This window comes from Sinocyclocheilus grahami, unplaced genomic scaffold (assembly GCF_001515645.1).
Source record: "Sinocyclocheilus grahami isolate Dianchi unplaced genomic scaffold, SAMN03320097.WGS_v1.1 scaffold240.1, whole genome shotgun sequence".
In the NCBI taxonomy this organism is placed as follows: domain Eukaryota; kingdom Metazoa; phylum Chordata; class Actinopteri; order Cypriniformes; family Cyprinidae; genus Sinocyclocheilus; species Sinocyclocheilus grahami.
In genome coordinates, this window is record NW_015505419.1 from 1,295,692 (window position 1) to 1,306,662 (window position 10,971).

The 10,971-nt window shown below is 40.1% G+C and overlaps 2 protein-coding genes across 3 annotated transcripts in view; both read right to left on the reverse strand.

Moving 5' to 3' along the window:
- Nucleotides 1–3,185, reverse strand: part of LOC107597910 (myb/SANT-like DNA-binding domain-containing protein 1) — an 11,740-nt gene extending 8,555 nt beyond the window's left edge. Inside the window, exon 1 of the mRNA XM_016289114.1 lies at nt 2,764–3,185. Coding sequence (XP_016144600.1) covers nt 2,764–3,020 — 257 coding nt within the window. The 5' untranslated portion in view covers nt 3,021–3,185. The remainder of the gene's footprint in view (nt 1–2,763) is intronic.
- A 1,871-nt stretch (nt 3,186–5,056) lies between these two features.
- Nucleotides 5,057–10,971, reverse strand: part of dtx4a (deltex 4, E3 ubiquitin ligase a) — a 26,013-nt gene continuing 20,098 nt past the window's right edge. For both annotated transcript variants that reach the window (XM_016289092.1, XM_016289091.1), the window contains 6 exons: nt 9,672–9,733; nt 9,365–9,526; nt 8,835–8,896; nt 8,324–8,644; nt 8,058–8,147; nt 5,057–6,911 (listed from right to left, as the gene is read on the reverse strand). In XM_016289092.1, coding sequence (XP_016144578.1) covers nt 6,684–6,911; nt 8,058–8,147; nt 8,324–8,644; nt 8,835–8,896; nt 9,365–9,526; nt 9,672–9,733 — 925 coding nt within the window. In that variant the 3' untranslated portion in view covers nt 5,057–6,683. The remainder of the gene's footprint in view (nt 6,912–8,057; nt 8,148–8,323; nt 8,645–8,834; nt 8,897–9,364; nt 9,527–9,671; nt 9,734–10,971) is intronic.

The window sequence follows — 10,971 nt, forward strand, 5'->3', positions numbered from 1 at the left end:
CCATTTCCATCTATGGGCTGCTCTTTCAGAGTGCCACGAGAGCCCCTTAGGATGGTATCTTTAAAATCCATGTTATGGTAAGTGTGCACGTGAAGTCTTTGTACACTTTCTAAAATCCACACTGTGGTAAGTTTGCACGCTAGTACTTTGCGTTCTTTCTAAAATTCTGTATGGTGAGGGTTACGGGCGGCAGCTTCGTGCCCTTTCTTGAGCTGGTTAAAGCCCCGGTTCCACCTTGGGCACCACTCCACATATGTATCCTCTGGATACCTACTTTAACAGGGTGTTGCTACTAGGGGCTTCAGCAAGCTCATGCAGAGCAAGCGGTAGCCCCTATGTGACAGGGCAAGAGTTAGTATGATGCTAGGCTCTTGGTCGTATCCCCTTAAAGGAATCTATTCCTGATTCCATCCCTTGAGCTCTACCCAGGAGTCTGGCCCTGGAGTCCCAGGAGTCTGGCCCTAACAGATACGTTTTTTGGGATATGTAGCCTAGGCCTTTGGCCGTAGGGGATAATGTCACGGACAGCCGTCTAACGTCCTAAGGGCAACTCCCATGGCTATGGTAGAGTTGGTACTTAGTGCTCGCCATAGGTTTCTGGCATGCACTCCCCTCAGCATGGTGGCGTGGGTATACCATTCCCCATAGCGACCCCTAGAGGACGCAGTTCAAAGTTCCCTTGAAAGGGAACGTCTCAGGTTACTTATGTAACCATGGTTCCCTGAGTAGGGAACGAGACACTGCATCCTCTAGGTTTCCAGCCATGCTTCGGACGCAAACTTCAGACGAAGAAGTGAATGACGTGTTCTCCCAGCGCCTATTTATACTATAGTCGCACCGGTAGTGACGTCATGGGCTGTCGCCGGCCAACATGTTGTTAGTGTTTTTTTAATGTATGCTTCAGACACGGGTCACTTCGAGGCGTTCCCCATAGTGACCCCTAGAGGACGCAGTGTATCGTTCCCTACTCAGGGAACCATAGTTACATAAGTAACCTGAGACGGTTTTTTTTATATAACCTGAACATATTTTTATAATAAATGTTTTTTTGTCCATAAAAATATGACTTATTTTATATTTATTGTGTGATTATTAGTGTGTATACATATATAGACCATTGTTATGGGGTTACATAAGCATTACACCCTGCAAATGAACCAAATTTAGATGTTCTCTACATTTTTTCAGACAGTGAGTAAAATTCTGTTACCCAAGAGCCCAAAGTTGCAATATTTACGTTTACGTTAACATTTCCCTAAAAAACTGACTAAAATGTCAAAAATGTACAAGCCCATTTATTTCTGCATTAGAGGCCTCCTACAACAACATTTAAAAGGTGAAATAAATTTTTTCCTATAGGCTATTTGGGTTTCAGGGTTAGGAGAATGGATCAGAAATGTTAGAATCAAGTCATTACCACACTAATCTGCACTAAAAAATGGACCAAGATTACTGTGGTATTTTTGAGAAATTATGAGGGAATTTAACTACTTTTAAAAGCTTTAGTTGCAAACACTTACCCAGTTGTTTAGTGTATTACAATAGCTGAAATCGGCATAAAAAGACCAGTAATAAATCTCACACATGCAGCGGTCAAAATTCCTGCTCCTACCTCTGAATAAACTGATTCTGAATAAAAATATAGGCTATATTATGAGAGTGCTTCATATATCTATGGAGTCTACAACGACCACAAAAACTAAAACGTGTAGAATCTTACTATTACTCTTTTGTGCATTGTATAGCCTACTCTATTTGATAGTTTTTTATGTTTATCATGAATGTATCAGTACACCACTGCACCTAAAGCCTTTACCCACCGCAGCATTTGTGTTTATTGCGATGTGACAAAGTGATTTTGATTTGATTCACGTTGTTTTTATTGTTGTCTTGGTTCTCTGGGTGTGTTTTGCGGTCTTTGTTTGTTACTGCTTGAATTCGATGTCTTGACATTGTCAAACTGGTACGCTGTTTTGTTTCAGAATGTTTTGACTGCATTGCACCCCTCCAAGCGCTTCTCCATCACACTGTTTTCTCAAACCGAAAGCATGCATACTTCATTTGTTGCGGACACTGCGCCGTACATTTCGTCATCAGCACAGTCCGCTGCTGCCGCGTGAAGCCTCACGCCCGTTTCACACCGCACGCGTAAGCAGAGCGTATTTTTTCCGGCGCGCATGTTAACAGATTAAAGCATTCACATCGCACGCACCTGAAAAGCGTGACCGAATGAACGATACTCGTCTGTATTTGCAGTACACAAGCCGCGGTTCAGCTGCGCGACAAACGCTGCCAGTGTGAAAGCACAATGGGCGCCGCTTCTGCGCTGCCTCTGCTCTGTTACGCGTGTGGTGTGAAACGGGCGTCGGCGTAGACTTGTGCGCAAATAACAGCGCACATGCAATGCGCATGGAATGCAAGTAGGTATTGCGCATGCGTAGATTGCTTGTATCTAAGCCCCGTTCACACTAGCAGCGACAAAAGTCGCTGCATGTCTGGCCATGAGGTTGCTAGTGGGCGTTCTCGATACTGGTTGCCTTAGTGGTACGCTTTGAAAGACTTGCGCGCTCAAGTCTGTGCGAAACGAAGTAGTAAACGAAATATACCTGGGCATTTCTCTTAATTTAATATACTTGCAGTTTACGAAGTAGTAAGAGTAGACGTGCAGTGATAAACAGATTATTGATATGATCTTTGGCCCTCAAGCGGAAAAACAGACAGACAAACAGAGATAGATAGATAGATAGTGTAGTATTTACTTGCCTGAATTGGAAAGTCATGTTGGTAATCTTCATCTTAATCTCTTCCCTGTGTCGCTGTTCGCCAGTTAATTCATAAAGTTGCTTAGCCATTGTCTCGTAGATCTTAGCATTGCGCTTAGCCTTCTTTAGCTCTGTCACATACTCTTCCCAAATGTACACAAGAGCTTTCATCTCAGAATCCGTCCAGTTACGAGCCCTCCTGTGCTTCTCGTTGGAGCCTGGCACTGTGTAACTAAAGCAGAGGTCCTCAGAGGCCATTTTAAGAACAGATTATGTACCTTTCGCTCGGGTTTATGATTTAAGCTCGGTTCTTTCTCAGTGCAGTCTGTTTTCCTGGCCTTACTTTGCTTTCTCAAGCATGTGCTTGTGTGTGCGAGAGACAGGCCTCTGCTGCCCTTCCCCCCATACTTAGTTAAGAGGCCTCAAAATGGAACCTGGAGGGCTGGAGCAATCGCTTTAAAAGCTTTTAAAGAGGGAAGTTCGTCAGCATGATGTCAAGTTACCCTGGCAACAGCCCGTTAAGGCCCTCCTCTTCTAGCCAAACCCTTCCCCTTCTCCTCTACTCTTTTGTCTCTGTCAGTCTGCAGCAAAAAGCTTTTAGCTGAAAGCCAACAAAGTGGGTCGGAAGAAAATCTGCATGTGAAATATGACTCTGGGGACCGAAAGCGGTAGAGTGTGCTGTTGCCTAGGCAACCGGTCTCTCTCCAGGCCACTTAGTCCCAGCGTTTATGAGTTTAAAAGCTTTTAATAGAGAAGGGGCTAGAGGGACATTGCAGAGAAAGTGCATTTGCACTTGATATAATGCCTTTAAAACTACAAGAAAATTGAGAAAGAAAATGATGTCAGATCCAAAAATGAGCAGTCAGGCCGATTTTGCATTAAACTCGGTCTAAAAAGGTTTTGGAAACGCGCACCTTAATTTTGCAGGCATGTTGCGGCACGAAACTTGTTTAGGTTAGTGTAATTACCCCTCTGGCCCTGAGCCCTTACCACAGTACATTTGCCCTCAAACACTTCCTCGACTCTGACTGCACCCCGAGTGTTTCAGATTACTAGATCTTCTAGCACAGCTACAGGGGGTCTCGGACAGGACTTTGGGGGTAGTGATTTGGGGGCAGGGTTATCTTTTGACAGATTACCAGCTGAGATGACACACGGTGCATGTGCTTCTTTATGGCTAACTCAGTGTTAACCGCATTATATGCTTCGCCCATCTGTCTAGAGACGCATCACCTTCACATCAACTTCTCTCTGTTAAAAGACATTTGGAGACATTCCAGACTGACATGAGCACAGATATACATTACGGGGAAGGACAGCTTGGCTTCATAATCATTACACCACGTTACACCAATTAATATATCAATTAATATATTACTATCCATCTATCTATGCTGGATCCATCAAATCTAGATAGATAGAGATAGAGAGAGAACTTTTTTTAATACACATATACACACACATACATATTTTGAGATTCATACCACCAAGCCCTTTGCTCTTTGAATTTGTTCAGGGTTATGTAACACGTATAACATAAAAGCATTAATTAACAAGCTGGATCATCTGCCTGTAGAGGAAATGCCCTGGTCTTAGGGGGGACCAGATGGCCCTATCTAGATAGATAGAGATAGAGAGAGAACTTTTTTTAATACACATATACACACACATACATATTTTGAGATTCATACCACCAAGCCCTTTGCTCTTTGAATTTGTTCAGGGTTATGTAACACGTATAACATAAAAGCATTAACAAGCTGGATCATCTGCCTGTAGAGGAAATGCCCTGGTCTTAGGGGGGACCAGATGGTCTGTTCATTTTGTGTCATGATAAAATTTTAATTCAGAGTGAGAGCGAGAGAGAGGGCAGCCCATCCTATTGCCATCTTGACAGTCTAGTGCTGATTTTGGGCCATTTTGAGAATATTGTAGTAAAATGGCTGTCTACCAACAGCCTTGTCAAGTAATAATGCTTTTTGTTTTGGCACAATTTGTGAAACTATTATGGAAAATAATTGTTTAATATTTACAGCATGGTGCATACTAAAATGCTATAATTAAATTGTGTTATAAATTGGTACTTTTATCACTCATAGGCCAGAGTGAGTGTGGATCCTGCCTATTGGTTATTTTAGTTGAACATCGCCCCCTACCGAGTCAAATATTTAGTGCCTGACTGACATAACTAAACAATGCAAAAAGGGCCACATTTTTTACGTGAGAGAAAAAAAAGAATTAAGTTTAAACTGTGAAGAAAATGAATCCCAACCAGCATTTCCTTTTTTTGAGTGCCTTTAATATTTATTCAGTATTCCAGCAGCTATGTAATATGCAAGAGTTGTTTTGTACATTTTATATTATACAGCAACATTAGTTCTCCTAGCTCCGTTCTCTGTCTTCACAGTTTTCGTCCTGGCAGCCTGCCATTTTCACTGTTGTCTCCATAGCAACTATCATGAGGAATGTGGCTGGTCAATAAATCAAATCATACAAGTGCGATAAAAGAAATAAAAAAAAAACTTCACAGTGGGGAAAAAAAAACTAATAGCTTATAAGAAAAAGTTAAATCAATTAAAAGTATATTATAAAAAAAATGATACAAGAAAAAGAAATATTCATTTACTTCCACAACATGCTTCTGGATGCAGGGGGAAATAATTGTGTACATAAAACACATACAGCACATCAACTATAAATGTAAGCTTACACATTTGCATGTACATACATGCAGACGTTTCGTCAACAGCTTTGTAAACAGGTCCACCACAGACCTACCGAGAACCGACCAGAAAGGCAACCGGAGATAGTTTGTCCACAGGATACAACTTCAACGGACTTAACAGGGTAGGTTAGTTGCTCTTCATAACCATTTAAAAGGCCCACACCTTCAACTTTGGAGAATCTAAACCTTGATGGTTCCTAAACTGGTGATAAAAAACCACACTATTATTGAGCTTGGCTCAGTTTGCGCACAGGCCCTGTTTGTAATTCCTCGCTCTCCGGCAGCAAATCCAATCACAAAGAAATGAGTTTTCACTAAATTTGTGCATTGTCCATCTGTTGGCCACCAATCTCACCTTGGCTCAACATTTCTTTAATACTGATCAACAAAGCAGTTTGCACTGAATGTCTCTTTCAGTCCCCGGACAGAGATTGGTTTCCATCCCAAAATCAATGACAATGCAGGTTTCTCATTTCGACATTATAAAATAATGCAAGGTTCAATAAAATAAGTACAAATATAAGTGGTTAATGTAAATACTGCTGCAAACATTTCGAAAACTATGTCGTCAAATAAATACCATGGTTATTACTGGAATGTATATGTTAACAAGTGCCACTATGAGGCAGTAAACATTCCCGTTCCAGCATCTATAACTGCAACTGCAGCTTCAAAGTTAGCAACAAGTGGCGGCCTCGGTCATCGCCTCTGCTCCGAATGATACAACTACATGCACAAGTACCTTTGTTTTGCGTACCCTTCACAGAACTACAATACATTATTAAATGGTTGAACAGACACCAGCAGTTCGGTTTTTCGTCTATGTCTGCAGCCCACTAGCCACAAAATTGCACCGTACCAAATCTAGTTTCTGTGGGGAGGATGCTAACAGGAATTTTCAAAAAGACAACGGCTCCACCACAATATCACGCACAGTGCAATGTTGTTTGTAAATTACAGCTCTTGCAGCTGGCCGTCCCACTTCTGACAGGCTCGTACAATTTCTTTAGCAGTAGGAGGGCTAATATCACTGAAAAAACTGAGCGATGATGACTTAGAAACCTTTCAACTTTGTGTTTTTTGATTTCGAAAGTGTCTCAGGTATTCAGAGAAACAAGAGCTGGGAATTGAATTCAGATTTGGCAACACTAACACAAAAAAAAAACATTCAGTCTTTGTCGTCCCGACTTGAATTTTCAGTCCCTCAGACACTGTTCCTCAGTGATGCCTTGCGCCCGCAGCTCTTCCAAGACGTTGTCAAGGTGACCGGAGTCTGGGTAACCGTGGCCGGTCAGGTTGGAGCCAAACTCGGTCTTGTGATGCACCTCGTTCCAAATGACCGTATCGGTCTCGCCCGTGGTGCTGGATGTGCCCACCGAGAAGATCAGCCGGCGGTCCCAAGCAACCAGCAACAGCTTCAACACCTATCAGAGCAGGAATTGTTTAGAATACAAGCTGAAGAACCTCAAATGTTGAAGTTGGAATGTGTAAATTAAGAAGAGGAGCAAGTCGTGGTATCTTAAGGCTTTTTAAGACCCTTTTAAAGACCTTGCATCCTACACTGTAAAATGTCTATTTAAAAAAAAAGGTTTTACAATACTATAAAATTTACATTTCAGACCCAGGAGTCAAAATTATAAATTATAAAATGTTATATAAGTATCTCTCTCTCTCTTTATATATATATATATATACTGTATATACAAAAAATATGTGTGTACAATGCATTACACATTGATTACAAACTGCTCTAAAACCGCCAGCCTGCAGAATGCACAACGGCACCATGTTTTGATTTAACCGATTACATTTCATACGTCTATTTAATTTATATTTATTTAAATCATTGCCTTTTGAAGTTTTAATAATCACATTAAACCATATTATGATTCCTATTTTTCCATCCCTAAATTGAAGACATTTTTTTTTTTATTATGAACACTTTTCTTACAGTATTTAAGATATTTAAAGGGATACTTCACCCAAAATTGAATATTTTGTCATCACTTGCCCTTTTGATGTGCCAAACTTGTATGAATTTCTTTCTTCTGTTGAACATAGAAGATATTTTGAATAATATGGGTAACCAAACAGTTTCTGGTAGCCACTGACCTCCACTGTATGGGGAAAAAAAACACTATGGAAATCAATGGCTACCAGCAACTGTTTGGTTACCAAAGTTATTTTTTTTAAGTTATTTTTCAAAATATCTTTTGTTTAACAGATGAAAGAAATGCATACAGTCTGACAGAATTTACATTTTTGGGTGCACTATCCCTATACTACAGTAGTCAATATTTGAAGTGGATTAAAAAAAGTTCTAAGTTGTCCTAAGACAAGAACAGCTATGGTTTTGATTTTAGGACAACTTTGATGAAAGGTTTTGATCCACTTCAAATGTTGACTACTGTATATAGTCTACATATAGTATTAGGGATTTTTAGAACCTTTAGTTTAGTTTTTTTAGAACCTTAAACTTGTATAAACTAAATTTAAAAGATTTTTAAGGGCAATCAGGGACCCTGTAAGAGGATGAATGAGATTGTGTTTGAGAAGGTCTGGAGACTCACCAGGCGGCCTTTCTCACTGTCAGGGAGGTAGCAGTGTCTTGGAAATCCACGGGCTGTGAAGGGTTTCCCGGGGTTGGGATGCTCTGGACCCTAAAACGATCATAGAAAGAGCTGTTTAGACCTACATTATAGTTATATAATGTATGCATGCCGTTATATAACACTGCAGCAGCTCAACATATGATGTAGGTGGCACAAATGCCAATGTGAATGAATGCTCTGGGAAGAGCAGTGGTTTTAAACAAGCTCTAAATTACGAGTCTTACCTGAATGCCAGGGGGTATGTTGTAGATAATCCGGATGGTTCTGCAGTCAGGGTGTCCAGGAAGGGAGTGAGGAATGACGTGGTATTCCATCTTTCCTGGTGGCTGGTTGCCGGTTTTAACACCGTAGATGGTCTTGCAGGTGGGACACTGAAGGCTGCCGTCTTTGTTGCCGTTGTTGTACATGGCCACCAGGCACTGCAGGTGGTACTGATGCCCACACTGAGACAGACGACCCACTAACTCTGCTCGAGAAATGCCACCTACACCTGGGCCTTTATAACCAGATGGGCCACAGAGAGACTCCATACAGATAGTACAATCCTAAAAAAAATTCAAATTAATAGAGAAAAAGAGAGAAACCAAAAGAAAAAAGAATAGAATCAAGTTGAATTAATCTAATGAAAGATAATTAAAATAATGATTTGAATAAAACAGTATTATATTTTAATTAAAATGATTTAAATAATTTAAAATAATTTAAAAAATGAAAATATGAATCATGTATGTTTACCTCCTCAGGTGGGTTGCGGACTTTCTGGAGATATCTTCTAACAACTTCTTCTGAAGTTCTACCTGCTCAAATGGAAGAAAAAGTTATTTCAAAAAAGTTAATCAAATAAGGACTTAGAGAAATAATCTGTCACAAACATGTGACATGATATATAAAATATAATTTTTTTTTTTATATATATATATACTGTTTATACATACACTACTGGCCTAAAGTTTGGAATAAAGAGTTTTTTTATGTTTTTGAAAGACATCTCTTATGCTTACTAAGACTGGACTTATTTGATTAAAAATACAGTAAAAACAGTAATAGTGTGAAATCTAATTTAATTTCTGTGATATTTTTATTATTTATTAATAATTTTAAATAATAATAATGAAATAATTAGTAATAATATTTCACAAAATGAATACAATGTTTTTATTGTGTTTTGAAAAATAAATTAAGAAACTATATATATATATATATTTTTTTTTATTTTTTTTTTTTACAGTAATTGTAATTTGCATTAAACTGTCTTTGCTCCTTGCCTTTGCGGGCCTGCTTCTTTGTAGTTTTCCGGCAGCAGTGGCCGAGGCCTGGTACAGGTTTGATGTCGCTCTTGCTGACAGGTGGGGGGTGGAGCACAAGTTTGGGTGGGCGGGTCAAGCAGACCGGGAGTCCAGCGGCGCTCATTAGAATCCCAGTGATACCTAACCAACGAGAAGAGACAATCTCATCTGTTTTCTATCCATCTATTTTTAGGTTCAGCGTCTTTAGTTACAAAATTATCTCAAATCTTACTATATTTAATCTTCACAGTCACTATTTATAACTTATTTGCATATTGTTTCTCACCTGCCAAAGCTGGATGGACAGGACTGGATCCATTTAAGTTCTTCACTGGGACGGTGGGGACTCTATAAAGGTATCAAAAAAGAAATAAGACATGAAACGCATGCTTCCACTACGCAAGCAACCACTCACCAATCAGAAACACGCACACACCTCAACGGTCTTATTGATAATCATAATCTGGATCCCAACAGAAATAACCATGTTGTTGTCCCAGCTACACCTGCTTGTGTATCACCCCCATCCTGACCTGCAGACATGCCGAGTCACGCTGCGGTATGTAAACCAGGTCACATCTTCTGGCAAACCCGCTGCTGCCACTAACAAAACTGGCACAGAGTCAGCAGACAACAGCAGTGTGTGCCGCACATCAAAACCTCACATGACCGGACAACCTGTTGTCCATATGTGGGGATATTCAGATTGCTAGTGTGTACTGGGTCAAACATTTCCAGAGCATTTCACTTCAACATTACAGAACATATGAGGTAAACTATAAAAGTTAACAATCAAAAACTACTGTCAAACCAAGATGTTCACCTAGAACTACTAGTAAAGAAAACGAATGTAAAATTGTTCTTATGTTAAACTTCAAAACCAAACCAAATGACAGTAACCACTGATAAATGACACTGTATTCTATTTTTTCTTCTTCTAGACTTTTCAACACCCTATAATTAAGGGTTGGCTTGGCTGTTAAAAACGATTAAAGAACTATTAGCTTACCAATTACAGAATGAACAAGACAAAAACATGCCCAAAGATACTCACTGTTTGACCTTGATAACAGTCATGTCTCAACTATTCCGACGATCTCCAAAGAAAAAAATGGAGTCTTATAGGAGAAAAACGCAAAAGTAATGTTTGGATTCTGCCTTGCGTTCTGCTCTCAAACTTCTTCAGAGAATGTTTGTCAGTCTCTGTAGTCAGATTGATTTGTTTCCCCCTCTAGAGAGCCTGGAATCAATGTAGTTTTGTTCACATAGATCCCCCGTCTCTTTCTGCAAGTTGTTCTTCTGCTGGATGAGCTTGTTTTGTCTCGCTCTGTCAGCCGTCGCTCTTATAGAGCTAATCCTCTAGTTTCCATCTGTTGACGAGCAGCTAGGAAAGCAGGTGATCCACGTCACAGAGACCGGGATTACCTCTCAACGTCACACACTGACACACCGCCATAAGGTTCCATCACACTGGCACATAGTGCAGGATAGTTGCTTACACACACACACACACACACACACACACACACACACACACACACACACACACACACACACACACACACACACACACACACACACACACA